This window comes from Alosa sapidissima, chromosome 22, assembly GCF_018492685.1.
Source record: "Alosa sapidissima isolate fAloSap1 chromosome 22, fAloSap1.pri, whole genome shotgun sequence".
Lineage (NCBI taxonomy): Eukaryota > Metazoa > Chordata > Actinopteri > Clupeiformes > Clupeidae > Alosa > Alosa sapidissima.
The window spans coordinates 5,198,005-5,215,504 of record NC_055978.1 but is presented as its reverse complement, the minus strand read 5'-3'; the positions used below and the strand labels follow the sequence as shown (position 1 = coordinate 5,215,504).

Below are 17,500 nucleotides of genomic sequence, written 5' to 3'. Positions count from 1 at the left end.
CTTCAGCCCCCAGCACCTCTTCTTTCCCCTACTCCTCTTCCTCCTCCTCCTCCTCCTCTCAGTCGCCGGCCGCCTCCCTCAAGTCCTCCTCGCTAGCCTTCCACAAGCCTCAGGAGAAGTTTGTGAACGGTCGGGGCCCGGCGACGCCGCGCTCGGTCACGCCACCTTCGGCACAAGACGGCCTTCGGCGCAGCCCCTCGCGCTCCCCGCTGGACAAGCGTCCCACCCCCTCCCCCTCCGCCTCTCAGGACAGGAGGCCTAGTGCGTCTCCCTCTCCGTCCTCATTGGACAGAAGGCCCAGCGCCTCGCCTTCCCTGTCCTCATTGGACAGGAGGCCCAGTGCCCCGCCCTCTCCCTTGGAAAAGAAGCACCAAAATGGGACGAAAGGCAGCCGGCACAAGAGAGTGTCAGGTAAATGTTTTATTCGGTTCATTTTGCTGTTTGTATTTACAAATAAATCACAAGGGTGGCCATAGGACTGGTGATGAAATAGTGATGGGGTGGTGGTAGCGTAGTGGTTAACGAGCTGGGCTAGCATGTAGTAGCCTGAAAAGTTGTGGGTTCAATTCCCGCCTTCCACCGTTGTGCCCTTGAACAAGGTACAAGGCCTTTGTAATACAATTGACGTGTAGGTTGCTTTGCATAGAAACGTCTGCAAAATAATTGTTAATTAATTAGTTATGTAAATGTAAGTATCAGTTTGTGTCAAAGCTTGTCATCAGATTGCCATTATGTTGCAATGCAAGGAGTGTTGCGTTAGCATTATGTATCTGCTATGCTCTATCAAGGCCTTTCCAGACCACAGGTTTTGACTATGTTCAGTGTGGTCTGGACACCATCAGTGAAGGGATTTACTTTGGATGAGGGATGTCTAATGAGCATCACTCAAAATGATACTGACAGTGTGTGGAACTTTCATTGCAATAACTGAGCTGAAAAAGACTTAAACTAGGATCGCAAGGCTAAGTAGAGACATTGGGACATAATACTCCCTGAAATCTGTAGGGACAACAGCTTTTACCGTGCAGCTTTCTCAGACTTTATCCACATAGCATTTAATGATCAGCATCTAATTGTGACATCTTCATTAAGCCTTTAGACTGAAGCCGTAGCTGAATTTCAGACAGCAGTGCTTCCTCGTTTATGTCATATAAACCACTCCCCAACGGCTCCCTGATCGGCCTGCTCAGAGATCTGTCAGTCAGTCAGTCCACTTTCTTTTTATTCCTACTCTGGGATTTCCAAGCTGAGCTAGACTTCAGTTGCAGTGGTGCTGGCAAGGTAGGCCTGGCAGCGGCGTGCTGAGTGGATTCGGGGAGGAAAAACGTTCACCTGTTGCACAGGCCCAAGCCCCGGCCTTAGAGGAGGAGGCAGCTACTGGACGAGATGAGAGGATGGAGGCCGCGGCGGCGATGGGGGGGGGGGGGGCGTCCCACCACCCTCTTCCATGTGGCGTTTTTGTTACGCCGCCTCCGCCGTGTCACTTACAAGGGCTTGATTTAGGGAGTGTACTTTCCACACGCACACTCTGTGCCAAAATCCTCTGCTCCTCCTAGAGGGAAAAAAAAAAGAGAAAAGTCTGAAAGAGAGGAGCGCGAGACTGGCTTCCAGGAGCAGGCTCGACTCGGCTCCTTCCAAGCGCGGGAACAATCGCAGCAGCACACATCCCTGACTAGATTATAGAGATTAGCGATTCGAGATTACAGAGGACATCTGGGTCAGAGCCAGTTGATATGAAATGAATGAGTCAGTCCAGGGGAGTCTGCAGTGCATTGCAATGTATGACAGGTTTTGAGTGACAAAAGTGACTAGATCATCATTTCACACAGGGTGAAGCAAGTTAGCAGTCTTACATTCAACTGATTTTTCAGGAGAAATATGCTGTTCAGAATGACGTGTTAAACCAGACAGAGATTCACCCACAGGCCAACCCTTGCCTATAAATAAACATGAACAGGTCTATTTTTTTAATGCCTTTTTAAATTCCATTTTTTTTCTTTCTCAAGGGAGGATCTTTGATCCTAATAAGCACTGTGGAGTCCTGGATCCAGAAACCAAAAGGGCTTGCACCCGGTCTCTCACTTGCAAGGTTGGCAGCTGCCCATCTCATTCTGCTTAGCTTGTGTCCTGTGTTCTCTACTCTGTGTTTTTGTGATCATTTCCCAGGGAACTGTGTAGCACAACACTCCCTCTGTTGGGTTATGTTCCGTCCTCTTAATTCCTCATTATGCTGTGATGATTCGGGTCAAACTTAGTGCTTTTGGATAACGTTTGTGTGTGTGTGTGTGTGTGTGTGTGTGTGTGTGTGTGTGTGTGTGTGTGTGTGTGTGTCATGACAGACTCACTCCCTGACCCATCGCCGCGCTGTACCCGGGAGGAAGAAAGACTTTGACGTCCTCCTGGCCGAGCACAAAGGGCGAGCAAAGGAGAAGGATGGCGGGCACAAACGGGAGAGTCAGACTGGCAGCCAGCTCAACCAATCACACGACACTACGCCAAGCGGGCCGGCCCACTGCCCCAATGACAAAACCACTTCCACTTTGCGGCTACGCCTGGCTAACACACACATGCACAGGTAGATACTCAGTAATGTTTCAAACATCCCATACTAATTATTTGTCATTGGCTGGATTTGTTGTATGTGGTAGTTTCATAATGAAGCATGCTTGATCTTGATAATGGGAGCGGTCCTTGACAACTGATCATCTTTGGACTCATTATTTATACATCACACTGTTTCCCTTTAAGGAAACTTTGTATCTAGTCAAGGCAATTTCCTTCACTGATGATGAGTCCCAGTTACACAGTCTCTTTTGAAACTCGGACAGGTCTGTGGGCAGCGTGGGCACGGTGATGCTGAGCTCCTCTGCGGTGCCCGCCCCTGACCCTGCGCCCAGCTGGCAGAGGGCAGCTGCGGAAAGTCGCCTGTCCAGCGACGAGGGCGAGACGGAGGCGTCCGAGGACCCCGAGAAACCAACCTGCCATTACTCTCCGCGCCATCCACACCCAATGAGTGTAAGAGCCAAAACACACACACACACACAAACACACACACACGCACACACCCTCAGACTAAAGTTGTTTGTTTGAATCTGCTGTTTTATGTTTTAAAAACATCTTTAGGGTCCCCATCAATCATCCCTATTTATATATTGTATTTGTAACACGGTAATATGATGAGCTTACAAACATAACAGATTGTGCAGCCTTCGGTGTGGTTGGCATTTCTCATTTAGCTGGCAGTTCTGACCAGTGACTCATCGCAGAGGGGAGACTGTATCCACGTGTGTGTCAGTTCTCAAACTCCCCAGTGGAATTGAGCTTCATGCCAAACATGTGCAAGCATCATTTTTCCACATCACAAATTCAAGGAAGAAATTCACTCTTGTCTCTCTCAATTTGCCTCGGGCAGTGCTGTGCCTTCAACAGCAGGCTGATGGGGAGAGGTCATTATGTCTTCGATCGGCGTTGGGACAAGATCCGGCTGGTGTTGCACTCCATGGTGGAGAAGCATGTGAATTCTCAGATGTGGAAGTAAGTAAGCAAAAGACTTCAAACAACAGAAAAATAATAATAATAATAATTGAGACAATCAAAACTCATCTAGTGGTGTAGTGTTGACCGGCCATCTGATGTCAAACTGATGCTATGGTCTTATTTTTGCAGGAAGGTACCCTTGGCAGCAGAGAGTTTGGCAAGTAACTCCCCTAGCCCTTCAGACTCTTCCTCCTCCAGTTCGGGTGTGCTCTTCCCTCCCCTGTTTGCCTCTCCTGCTGCCCCTCCGTCTCTGGATGGGGTCTCCGTCGTCTCGTACTCCACAGCCTTCCCCCACAACGGAGGCGGAATCTTCTGCATCAGGGACCCCGACCCGCCGACTCCAGCGTCCTCCTCCTCCTCTTCCTCCTTTGCCAAACCGCCTCGGACTAAACCTGCCAAGTCCCCCAGGGCTCAGAGCGAGGGGCCTGGCGCCAAGAGGCGCAAGCCCTCCGAGGGGAGCTCCCACCGGAAGAACGGAAACGGCTACCACCCGCCTGCCTCTCCTCTAGCGCCCCCTTCAGGGCCTGCCATAATCAGCAACGGCACAGCCACGCTCTGCATCAAGAGCAAGTCCCCCAGTCGGATTGGGCAGGGGCTCAAAGACACGGGAAGGTACGCAAGTGGCGGGCAGGTGGGTGCGGGCAGCTCGCTCCAGGGCGACCACGTGCTCACCACGCACGGCCCCACACCGTTCAGCGCCATGGCGATGGACGGCAGGAAGCGCAAGAGCTCTGGCTTGGGGGAGAAGTCAGGGAAGGTGACCAAGACAGCGGGGCTGGACAGCATCTTCAGGAAGAGCAGCTTGAGCCTCCTGGCCCCTCTCCCTGAGTCGCCACACAACCCTCACCTGCGGCAGGTACGTCTCCACTGTGCCCCTTTTACTAGGAGCATTTGGGCCTGTCACTATTGTAATTGCCAGATCACACAGAACTATTTGAGAATAATTTTGCATAATCATCATAATCGTTTCCATGTATCTGTATAGAATCGCATGAAACAAACAAAAAGGACATATTTCCATCACTATGTATATAACACTACTCCAAATTCCATTACAGCTTACTATTCTTTACTATACTATTCCACTATTCTTACACCTTACAATTCCCTTCTGTCTAGCTGATCTCATCATTCTCCCTCCCATTTATTTCCCTCTCTGTCTTTTTCAGCCCAAGGTGCACCACTGACTTAATGGATTATCAAACTAAGGAGAAGGGAACGATGCTCAGCACAAACAGACTGTTAACTCTACATCCTCCAAGCCCTTCTTCCTCCGCCTGTGTTACAGGGCTTACTGGAATTGTAACTGATAGACCAGAGCAGTGAAATCTAGCTGTGTGCCCATTGTCTATCGGAGAGACCTCTGAGCTGTGGTTGTTGTTGGTGGTGGAACCCTGTGTGTGTGTGTGTGTGTGTGTGTGTGTGTGTGTGTGTGTGTGTGTGTGTGTGTGTGTGTGTGTGTGTGTGTGTGTGTGTGTGTGTGTGTGTGTGTGTGTGTGTGGGGGGGGGGTGGTATGAAAGTAAAGAGAGGTGTCCCGTTGGTACTAAACGCTCTCCCTGCAGTTTAACTGCACTTTCAACCGCTACGCTACACAGCTTTTTGGGGTCACCGTGGATGATGGCGAGCATGCCCTTCCACATGTGTGTACAGATTAAGACAATTTACGAGGAAAAAAACAACTGCCGTCAGTAGAGCGGACAGGCTTTGTTTATTTCAACACCACTCTTGCCGTTGAACTTTTTTGTTTGTTTTTTTGGTTCTTGCCGCTATAATATAGCAATCCGTTCGATCATCTCGCCTTTTGCTGGAGATGTCAGGACAATAGAAATGATAGGAAAAGAGGGACACCGCGTGTCTTGCACGTCGTTGGATTTCTTCCGTGAGCTGTGACAAGTGTGAGGGACCTCACATCATGCCTGAAACCTGTCTACCATGTACCATATTGCACATGCGTATGTACACCCATACTTGGGTATTTGTACAGACACACACACACACACACACACACACACTCGACACACAAAAAGGCTCTGGAATGGAAAAAGCCTCTCCACCATGCCTATCTAAAGTGCACTTAAGTCTCTTCCCACCTGGAAGGTAGAACAGGTGGCAGAGAGAACAACAGGAACTTTCAACCAAGGGAATTCTTTACTGACACTGTTTGGCAAGATTATTTTTAAACAAAAATAGGATGAATTCAGGTTTTTTTTTTTCTTCAAGTATTTTAGTGTTGTTGCAAGCATTGCAAGAAAACACACAATGTCAGGACTTGCGCCTAAATGGAAAACAACATAAGGAAGTGTTGGATTTTGTATGATAATTTATCATTTCTTTATTAATTTTCTAACTGAGTAGAGTAGGGCTAAATATGAGCAAAAGTATATTTGTATGTAATTTTAAAAGTTGAAAGTATTATTATAGAGTTTGTATTGTTGGAAGTGTACATATCTTTCTATTATTTTTTTGTATTTATTATTAATCTTGCAGAGCTACACAAAGCAATCCCAATTCCCAGCCCACCCTTTGTATCACAAATATTATAACCCCCAAAGAAATCTATCTTGCTTTATTTTGCAAGTTTCTTTTTAAACAATCCATCATTTACATTTGTCATTTAAAAAGGCCCCATTGCAGTGTCACTCAGCTTTATCTTGTGGATTAAATCCAAGTATAATACTGCTGTTTTTAAGCATGTGTAATAATGAATCATATTTGGTTTAAGGCATTTGCACTGTAAACCAACCATAGTCATATATTTCCTTGGTGTGGATTTATTGGATCGGCATGATCTCCTTAATAGTCAACTTTAGTATTTGCCCCTTTGCACTTTGTAATTTACCAGAAATGAAGTCTGTTCTTATTTATAGAGAAAAAGATATTTCAAAAACATAAATATATATATTACATAGAAAGACAAATGTTTGTACAGTTTTTCTTTTCGTTTGATATCCCCACATAAATGTTCTGTGTGCATTTCACCTATTGACATGTTGGCTAGTACCTTTCTGCCTTGCTCAAGAGCCAGTCTCACCGTACGCCGTGGCTGAAAGCTCAGCGTTCAAGCCTTTATGATCTCCGTGTGAAGTGCTTCCACCCGAGACTCAGGTGCTGGAAGTAGTGCAAGTTGAGGGAGTTGCTTTCCCCATAGAAAGCTCTTCGCAATTGGTTTCTTCTACTCTAAAGCTATTGGCACTTATCACTTGGAGGTCAGTTCCAGCCTCTTCAGTAACAAATTATTTGAACATAGTCCCTGCAGTCTTATTTCTCTCACCACGCACACTGTTTTGTCTCATAAAAAGACCAAAGCCCAGATATGAGTTAGAAAGTGATTTTAAATGGTTAGGTATGACTTTTTGAAGCAGATAACATCAAAGCCGCTTTGTATGTTAAGACATCTTAAAGGTACACTATGCAAGATTTTCACCTTTACGAAGCCAATTTGATGGTTAATGAACTTGTAATAGGTGAATTGTTCACCTAGCAAAGCTATACAGCATTGACATAGTGAAGCACTACTGAGAAAACCAGCCATGCAACTTCACAAATGGCGGCCCTACAAATCTCATGAGAATCGTGAAACATTACCTTGTCAGTAGATATAGCTCTTTGGAGATAGTTGTTGCCTGTTGTTAATCCTTCACCTCCACAACAAAAGCATTTTCATTTTGTACAGGGGGTTAAGTCATGAGAATTTTGCTATTTACAACAGCAGAGTAAATATATCACGACTAGAGGGAGCTCTACAGTCGCCAAAAATACCTAAACCTGCATAGTGTACCTTTAATGTGTATTTAAACCATTCACCACTTGGGTGAAGTGTACTTGGTTCTTTGAATGAAAGTTAATTGAATGTTAACAAGATATATTCTCTACAAGCTTTGTTGCCATTTCTGATATTGCTGGTTGGGTTTGTGCCACCTAATAACTAAAGAAAAAAACTATTTGATGTCCCTTCTGCACCTTTTATTCACCACGTTATATCTGGTTTGTTATCGTTGAGAATGTCCCCTCTTCATTTGCAGTTGAAGGCCATCGATTTCAGAGATGTATAACATAGACAGGCTTTTAATAGTTTGTCTCTAGAAGTGTATGTTGGAAGAAAATGTATATTTGGTAAATAAATGACCGCTTTACATATAGGCCATGATTCTGTGGCTTGTCCACTGTGATATATTTTTTTAATCAGCATTCATATTTTTTGTATCAATTTATCTCTTTGAAAAACTCCTGTGCTTTTTATCATGCAAATGCCCCCCCCCCCTTCCCCAAAGTTCTGTATACTGTAGGTGTTTGATCTACCCAAAGCATAAAAAAAAAAATCAAACAAGGTGAAAGGCTACATTTATTTTAAACTGATGAATTGCTCTTGTCTGATATGGCTTCAGTTTCACAGAGACCTTCTGACCACCTTAGAACCCCAGCTCCATAAAAAAAATCAGGTTAAATGTCATATAACTGTGTATACTAATTGTATTAAATGATAATACATTTTATACTGCCCTTTTGTCCAGGTGTGTAACTTGTACACATTCTGTCTTCACTAAATACAGTTATACTTTTTGTTTGTTTGTTTTAAATTATCTGATGTTTAGGGAATACTTTCCCCAGTCTAATCTAGCCATATGAGCTGTTTTTTTTTCTTCTTTTTTTTTCCCCCCATTGTAAGGCCTTATTTTTATATGGTCATGTAAATGCTATAAAACTAAACGTATTTGAAAAGGAGTTTAAAAAAAACAAAACAATGGCTAAACCTCAGTGGAACAGTGTCCTCTATGTGCTTTTTACTCTTTTGGCCAATGGCATTTTCAATAATGAAATAGAATATGTGTATTTTCAGGGTTTGACAATGTTTTGGATTTCAACTGTTACACAAATACATTTTTTACCTGTCTCCCTGTGTCATGTTGTGTGTCAACTGTTTTAACATTAACTGAGCAATGTATGCTGATGATGGACAAGTTTTTCTGTGCACTTGGGATATAGAATTTCCCCTAGGGTCTTGAATTTCCTCTAGGGATCAATAAAGTATCCAGCTATCTATCATTCATCTATCTATCTATCTATCGGCCTATTGCCTGATGCCTCCGTTTGAAAGACTGTCACAAGTTGTGTGTCAACCATCACAGCGATTCAAACAAACCTGTAAAGCAAGGCTAAGAGTGTCGTAAGCAATACATGGACAGGTTTTATTCTTGAAATTCTGTGGCGATTCGGGTAGAAGGAATATTCACCCCCCACTCCACCCCAACCAGCATTCTTATGATAATGGTTTAGTCCAGGCCCTTCAGTTAGGAGTCTGGGTAAGAGCAATGGCTATCTTTTGTTATATTTTCTGTGGAGTTGAGGGCATGGTTTGAAGGATTATAACTACAGGAGAACTCTGCGACGCTGTCTTTTTTCTTATTTGGATCCAAACACAATGGCTCAACGAGCTTTTCAATGTCTATTTGATAAAATAAAATTTAATTTCTCACCATCATTACACACGTTAATAAAAATATTGTGCAATCAGCAAGCTCTACGAGATCGCACATGTGTGCATTACGCCTGTTAGAAAATAAACGTTTCCCGACGACTTCTCATTGCGCGCAACCTGGGCAGTTCGCAGTTGCAGGATTTGGATGGTGGGAACATGCTCAAACAAATTGATACATCATGCACGTGTTTAGATTGTAAGCACTTTCGCGCGCTATCCCCGGTCTACAGTATCATAGCAACCAAGTTTCCCCTAGCACCTGCGCAAGGGAAGGGAAGCTGTTTAAAGTTTCTACAGAACAGTAAACATGGCGTTTTTCTTCACAGGGATGCATGTTAAAGATAGCCACATCAGCATCACTGGGTGATTACTTGCGGAATGCCTGTAAATATCAGTCGATTACTGGGCAGATCTGAAAAGAAATGACGAATAACGTTACGTGAACTGCAAACCAAGGTGCTGACACACTTCTCGGTGATGATGCTAGCAGGCTAACATTAAGCAAGCTAGCGTTTGTTGGACTAGCTTGCTAGCTAGGATAACGTGACCACTTCAACTGTATACTAGTTTTTGTGCGATGACATTACTCGCCAACCCCCTGCAGCCTTTCGCACTGGGATCAGGCATTCCAAGCATGTCTTATCAGCTAAATCACATTGATAACATAGCTAGCTATCATAGCTATTTGAAATATACATCACTTAATACGGTTAGGAACTAACGTTAATGTTACAGCTGCTTTTCTTGATTGGCCCTACTTTTCGTAAAGCTTAACCACTGTAAAGCGTTATGGTCTATAATGAAGTAACTTTAGGTATGTTATAGTGTTAAAACTGATTGAACCAATGGCAATTACTTTTTGCCTTTCCCCAATTTCACTTTAGCATTTTCTAATGTCCTTAACAGTTATTGAATTTCTTGGTGACACTGAGGATCACTTGACATTACTTTCAAAAGAAGTCCATAACTTATAGCCCAGGCTACATATCAACATTTAGGTGTAGACTGAATTTGTTTTATTTTACAAGCATTTACCAAAATATCACATTAATGCAAATTAAATCAATATTGTGGCCTATATTTGGGTATTTTCATGTATAGGGCATATTTTTGTGAAATTCCATGAAATAAAATTACAGTTTAAATTAACAAATCTCTTACATTGGAGCAATTATATGCATCATTAAAATAAGATGCCACTGTATTGTTTTAAAACTTTTTTGGCTCTTCTGACAATTTGGAGAAACCCAAGTTTATGGATTTGGAGTGAGCGCGCGCTAAAGACACGTGAATATATCACCTAAATAATCTGTAATTAACAGCACTTTTACAGTTCTGTTGAGGTCAGTTTTCCTGTAGACCTCTGTCGTGTTGACAGTCGTGGTATTTATAAAGTTTAGTGTAGCACCTTTTGCGCAGCAGCCGCACGACTGAGGGCTCTCCACGCTGTGCACAAAGGCTGCTGGCGAGGGAACTGCCGAGCGAGAACTCAGCACTGAGAGGCGTAATAAACAATCCCCAGCTAGCCCGAGAGGACGCACAGTCGAAGTAGCTCACCGGCCGAAACGCTTTCTGGTACGTAGCGAAAACTGATTTAATCTTGTGTTTTGACAGCCAATCTGGTAAGAACTACAATAATAACATTTACATCCACCGTAGACCGTTTAGCCGAGGCCCAGAATCGTTTTGGAAGCTAAAAAATGCCTCTTCGTACCTCACCGAACGTGGTTGTTTTGCAGAAAATGGCGTCATCGTTCTCTTGTTCGGTCCATTCATGGAGGGGCGAATGTTTGGTTTCAGAGGCTCATATTGTCCGTTAACAGCGTTTTTAAGGACAGACATAAACAATGTGTTTGGTATTTAACATCTTCAACGGCTCAACCACGGTAATTTACACATTTGTGACTGGATGTAGTCTGTAGGAAGACGCGCAAAGCCGGAAGGGTCACCGGACCTGTGCGCCAAGCTACTTCTTGGAAAAGGTGCCACCGAGCCGCATAGCGTAGCATTTAATCTTTCTCATCATCGACCATTTCGTAATTTACTTCGGCGATATAACTATCCACGTAACGGTTTTAGATCATTCGCAATATAGTTTTTAGTCGTGTATGGACGTATTCAACACTCCCTTTGTATCTCTTTTGGGTCAGCCCGCTTTTACGCTGCACTCTCGGCCATGCTGCAATCTGTGGAGGGGGCCTCTTTTCTTACGACTTGAAAGGTGCATTTTATACGTAGCCTTTCCTTTGATCAACTTAATCTGGTCTTTTGTGGTACGAAATAGTAGCTTTTTGGAGTTGACAATAAAAGCGTGTAAAGGAGATTTTAGGGGGATAATAGGTCAATGCAAACGGTGCCATGAGAACGGAGAAGTGCATTGCGCTTGTGGTTGCAAATAGACAGCGAGAAGAGGTTCTGAGTAAAGTAACGATAGACTCTCAAACAATCGAGGAGTTGGCACACACAAATTGGGGAGGTTAGTTCGAAGCTGCGCAACGATTGTGCCGTTTTGCGCATATCGGCGTAGCCTAGCTCTTGCGTTAGATCGCTACCTTCGTTAACCTGTCCTTGTAAGCGCACAGTAATCACTGTTTGGTAGTCATACACTGAATCATGCTTTCTGTGCATTATTTAGTTATCCACGTGCCGAATCAATCCGACTGAAAGCCATCGGTGTCTGGCCCCAATGCACTGTCGGCCGTTACGTGCATGCGTCCTAGCCGTCCATACGAAAGAGTGAACAGATCCCGTATGACTGATAACTATCCGTTTCTGCGGTGTACTTTTTAAAGAAAACACGTTATACCAGAAATAATTCTATTTATTTTTTGCGCTCATGCGTTTCGTGAAATATTGGGGTTCTTTGGCAGAGCAAGGCACTTCACCTTACATCGCGGGGGCTGATGTGGCGCTTTGGTGCACAATTCATTAAGTTTTGTAGATCGAAGTTACGCAACTGATCTTCACTAAGACGAACAGTTCAAGTGCTGTGCACCTCTCACATCAGGACATCTACTGGGACGCCGCGAATAAAAGTCAATTTTGTCATCACCAAATTAACTAGTGGCCGTTAGGAATATAAACGGTGCCATTTGCGTCACATCCCGCGTTTCACGTACGCCCATAGGACTAGGTTTGTACCCAATCGATCATTTTAAGGCGACTAAACTGTTGTTGTTTGCGTTGATTTCGCTGTAATTGATTAACCACATGGATTTAAGTTTCTCCAATGCATACCTGGCATACTGCTATTGTCCATTACACACTCTGAAGAAGCTACTGGATTTTGCCACGTTTGTGAAGTGCTTCCTGTTTTGTTATTACGCAAGGAAGTAGTGCACATGGTCGTTGCCGTTAGTGTCGTGCGGCCAGTAGGCTTAGTTGATGACATTTGTGTTCTTTTGGTGAAACATTACCTGGACCATCGATGTGTATCTTACCTCATGATGGAGGTAAATCTCTTTCGACCTCAGTGCCCTTTGGACGTATCACCTTCCTAAAATACAAGCAAATCAAATCGAGTTTGAGGATGGAAAAAAAAATGAAAGAAGGGAAGATTTGTTTTTGTTTCATTTTGAGTTTGACATGGTTTTGTTTGCACTACTTTCAATAGATATGGTTTAGGTCTTCAGGCTTCATATTTGACAGACTGAGCCAAACCAGATACTACTTTAGGGTGGTCAGTAGGCCTGCATTTTATTGTAATTAGCAAGTGTAATTGATTGCAGGTGAATACTTAATGGCCTTAGATTTGCAAATATTATATCAGTTATCGTGCTGCATTTCCAGACTTAATCTGTTATGCGGAAGTAATGAGCTGGATGCAGGATCATTCACATCACCTGCCCTTGAGCGGGATGAGGATTCTGGTTTTGTGTGGTGTTCTGTTGAACTGAAGTGTTGAATGACACAATGTATGATTTATTTTTATAATATGAACACCTTGGAGTAGTGGGATGGAGATGGCAGGGGTGAGTCACGTCCTGTGGTGACTTCAAACCAGTGGCAGAAACTTTGTCCAGTGCAGGTCAGCCAACCTGTGACTCAGTTCAGTCGACTTAATAAAGTGAGGTGATCGACAAGACCCAGCTGGACGACTGGTATATGTTTTCGTACCGTTTTCAAAAAAGTTGAGATGTTATTTACACAGCCAGGTAGATTGTGTTGGCAATCTTGGTGGTGTAATACAGGGTGATGTAATGACTGTAAGTCAGACCCCCCCCCCCCCCCCCACACACACACACATATCTCGGCCCCCTTCCTACAACCCTCCTGTGTCTGCACTCAGCCATGGCCTGAAAGCAGCGGTGTGGCATTTCACAAGCTGTGGCGTGTGAGGCTGCTCTCAGCTCAGTCACTTTCGGATGAGCCATGGGCTGGAAGTGACTTGCATGCCAGTTAACACCAGGTCAGGTCCGTGGTGAGCAAAGATTCGCCAACAGTCAACTTGCCAGTATAAGCAGCTGAACCGGAATAGAATGAAATGGCAGATGGAATATTGGGACTTGTGCGTTTGTGTGAATGTGTGTTGGAGCGTAGGTGTTTACCTAGGGTGGTCAGTGGTATGAGTTTGGTTATATTAATGGTTCCTACCGTTGGACATTCATTTGGGTTGCCTGTTCCCCACAAGTTTCAGTTCAGCATTCTTTTCACTGATGCTGTTTGGCTCCTTTGTGCAATTAGCTACTCTTGTTTCTACGTGCAGTACTTTCCTCAAGTGTTTATAGAGAGTCTTGCACTACTTTAGCTTGTCTGTCTCCATGGAGATGGAAACACGTAGCTCTAAGGTTGAGCATCTTAGTACATTGACCTGAATCACTATGCCTTTGTGTTTTGTTGACTAATCTGTAGGGGATTATATCACTGTTACTCATCCATGTAGGTCCAAGGGTTCCTGGAGATATATTTCGTTCAGATAGACATCACCCTCCTCATTCGTAGAGGTGTGAGGCATGACGTACCGCATGCGTAAAATGTTGTTTTCCTGTTCATTTTCCACTTATCTCTGGTAATTACACTGTTTCTCTCATCCTGTGTCTCATCCTGACCTGGAAGCCGTGCCGGAGATGTCATGAATCCAGTTGTTGAAAGGTTGTCAATTAAATGACGATTCTATTAAATGATGGTGTTGACAACCTTTCACCAACTGGATTGCAAATTGTCAAGAATTTTGCAAGTGTGTATGCAGACAATGTTTTCTTGTTAGGAAAATCTGATGATATTCTGATTAAGGTTGAGTTTTGGACAACTAAGAATAACCTAGTGATCTATTTTTAGATGATTCCAGTGTAAACTTTCGTTGGGGACCAAAACATTGTTAATCACACTAGTTTTGAGTAAGACAGAAATATGCATTTACAACTAAATAGTGTGTAGCGATAGCCTTGGTGGCAAGCTCGCACCGTCAAAGTGAATTGTTCCTAGGCTCAAAATATCATTACACTTCTGTTATACTGTGGAGAGGGTTCCCACAGACATTTGAACTTGGTAAGTGTACAGAAAGGGTATGAAAAGGGACGGTTTGTGCAGTCAATTCATTACCTAAATTATTCTTCTGATCGACACCATCTTATTAGGAGAAATGTGCATGAAGTTGATTACCGGATGTCGTACAACACTACTGTCATGGATGTGAAAGGAGGGGAGTTTGGTAATCAACTTGCACAGACTTTGTACTTACGAAATGGCGGCGATTGGAATAAGAGTCAGGTAATGTACTAATTGCACAAATAGTCATTAGTTAGTTTAATAGTGTTGGTCCCCAACAGAAGCTTACACTTGTTATCATCCAAAAATAGATCCTAGGTTGTTCTCAGACTGGAGTTGACCCTTTAGACTTAGGCCTCCTTGTAGGTTTGACCCCCAAAGTTCCCTTTTTGGTTCTTCCAGAAAAATCTCCCTTCACATGTTCAGTCACATCCTCAAGGGCGTTACTGATCATGATACTGCTTTGTATTAATTCAAGAATTCAAGAGGCAGTTTTTTTTTTATGAATGAATGAATAAGAAAGCTTTGCAAAGCTGACAAAGTAATTTACACAAAGTGTTTTGACAGACGTTTTTTCTTTAGATGTGGGCATTCAAGTGAGTGCGCAAAACATGTAATTTCTAAACATTTGAAATTCAATAAAATTGAAGGCACACTGCAGACGCCATTTTGGTCTTTGATCTGCAATGACCAACATTCTGAATCATGCTTTTCAAGTGCCACATGATCTGCAAGCATCAGGAACTCACTCCAAGCGAACTATGCAATGACAAATACAAAAGTTGAGAAACATTAGGGTGTTGTAGTTAGATATGATGAAATTATAATTTTTACAATCCATGAGTCAGAAGATATTGTGATCCATCAAGGATCTGTTTTTGTAGTTATCATTATTATTATTATTATTGTTGTTGTTGTTGTTGTTGTTGTTTATTTCCAACCCCATCTATCATGCCATGTAGTTTTAAGGCAGCTCACTCTTCTGCTATGATATAAATGAGTTGGAACCTCTAATGCATGGAGTTTGTCTCCCCCCAGTGGTCGTTTGACAGAGTGAGAATATATATATATATATTTTTATTTATCCAGGTAAATCCCATTGACATTTTAAATCTCTATGTCCAGGTAGCCCTAGGCTCACAAAATTAAAAAAGGTACAAAGATCCAGACTAGTAATGCCTTTGGTTTGTTTGACTTGGAGGTTGCCTGACTGACACTCCATCTCCAGTTTAGTAAGATATTAAATAGGCCTAGGCATTTATAATGATCACATTTTCATTTGACTTCAAAAACTTCTCTCTGGTTTGGTTAGGTTTGAATGTAAGCAGCAGATTGATATGCATGTTGTCACATGTGGGCTCTTTAATGACTCGGGTGTCATTTGAATTTCAAATATTTGTTAGTAATGACAATGATCACAGTTAGGCTACTCATCCGTATGTATGTCCGTTTGTTTTTCGGTTGGAGCATGATTGCAGACTACGTGTGTTTAGCCAACGCATTTATCTTTCTTTTGTCTTTCCTCCAAGGGCACTAAGTAGTAGGAGAAAGAGAAAGAGGTGTGAACTGGCCAGGGGGACAATGAGAGGAGGTTTAGCATACATAGACCCTTATCTATAGCGAGCCCTTTCCACTTGAGTGGCAGCGAAGGTCCGACAGGATCGGAGGGCTGATGCTCTATCTACAAGGACTTAGGGAGTCTCCGGCAGACTGCTGTGATCTAATAACCATGCAGCGCTGCACATGCGTAGTTGACAGGCCCATAAATCACGTTACCACTGTCCCACTATGTCTGCTAGGCCTCGGCCGCCGTAGCTCGCTTGGCTGTTGCATAAGAGCGCTCATTGTTCATAATGTGAATTGTGAAAAGTGAGCATTCATCGGTGGTTATAAAAGTGTTCCCTGTAAAAGGAAATACTGGGAGCCCTGTATTATGTGTAAGTCATATGGTTTGTCCTCACAGCTGATTATTGAGTCTGCCAGTGGATGCAATTAATTGGTGACACCAGCAGCAAATTGGGTGGTGACCTTTGACATGCCACAACTCACCACAGTGCTTGTGAAATTGAGTGAGTGAGAGAGAGATAGTGAGTGTTGGTGTCAGTTTACTGGGACAGAAAGGAGAGCAATTTAAATGGCATTTGCTCTTAAATCTCTATACAGCAGGTAGGACTGTACAATTAATCAAATAAACTGATTAGCTGAATAAATCAATTAATCATCAGTTATTATCCATATTTTATTATAAATATCAGTATTTCCAACCATGATGAAAACAGCATAACGGAAATATAAGGATTATTTTGCTTGCTGCATTCTGTTTGGCAGCCATGCTTGTCTTGAGTTATAAATCCAACACACTCTCATACTTTACAGTTGTAACTGTTGTATACATTATCTGTTGCAGGTATTTTTATGTATTTGTTTGTTTTTCAGTTGAATTATATTATAATTCCATTGAGCCTACTGTTAGGCTTATTTTTAAAAACAAATTAAATTTAAATGAAAAAATGGAGATTTCCAAAATGTTGCTGTTTCCAATCATTGAGGAATTGTGTGTTAAATAATCATGAGCTCAATATTGACCAAAATTATCATGATTATAAGTTGTGCCATAAACAAGCAGCGCTAACAGGAAGACAAACCCTGTGAATAGCTGACAGAAACGTTGGAGTGTGTTGAACTTGAGAGTGGATACCTACGGATACCTCCTCTCTCACTAACCTAACACTCACTTACCACACACTTCCTTCCTCTACATCCTTCTACCTTCCTTTCTCCTCCCACCACACTTTAACTAGTACTGATAGTGTCTGCACTCTTATCCTCTAATTAATAGTATTGACCAATGCAGCAGTAATTCCTAGCTAAGGTCTCTTCTGCACTGTAGCTTCAATGTTCTCTTTTTGTAAGTCTCTTTGAATTAAATGGTCGGCCAAACGTAAATGAGAGTGTGTGATTTTGAAGTCCTCCTCTGCTGTGTGTGTGTGTGTGTGTGT

The 17,500-nt window shown here is 42.9% G+C and overlaps 2 protein-coding genes across 8 annotated transcripts in view; both read left to right on the top strand.

Moving 5' to 3' along the window:
- atxn7l1 (ataxin 7-like 1) overlaps positions 1 to 8,580 on the top strand; it is a 15,726-nt gene extending 7,146 nt beyond the window's left edge. For all 5 annotated transcript variants that reach the window (XM_042078487.1, XM_042078486.1, XM_042078490.1 and 2 more), the window contains 7 exons: positions 1 to 411; positions 2,007 to 2,089; positions 2,340 to 2,575; positions 2,829 to 3,015; positions 3,413 to 3,534; positions 3,667 to 4,393; positions 4,707 to 8,580. The exon at positions 1 to 411 is cut by the window's left edge and continues 83 nt beyond it. In XM_042078487.1, coding sequence (XP_041934421.1) covers positions 1 to 411; positions 2,007 to 2,089; positions 2,340 to 2,575; positions 2,829 to 3,015; positions 3,413 to 3,534; positions 3,667 to 4,393; positions 4,707 to 4,724 — 1,784 coding nt within the window. In that variant the 3' untranslated portion in view covers positions 4,725 to 8,580. The remainder of the gene's footprint in view (positions 412 to 2,006; positions 2,090 to 2,339; positions 2,576 to 2,828; positions 3,016 to 3,412; positions 3,535 to 3,666; positions 4,394 to 4,706) is intronic.
- Positions 8,581 to 9,276: 696 nt separating this feature from the next.
- znf800b (zinc finger protein 800b) overlaps positions 9,277 to 17,500 on the top strand; it is a 21,457-nt gene continuing 13,233 nt past the window's right edge. Inside the window, exon 1 of one of the 3 annotated variants that reach the window (XM_042078484.1) lies at positions 9,277 to 9,470. The gene's annotated coding sequence lies outside the window, so the exon portion shown is untranslated. Of the gene's footprint in view, positions 9,471 to 10,367; positions 10,590 to 17,500 lie in introns of those variants that run through there. The other 2 variants (XM_042078483.1, XM_042078485.1) reach the window with 2 other exon arrangements.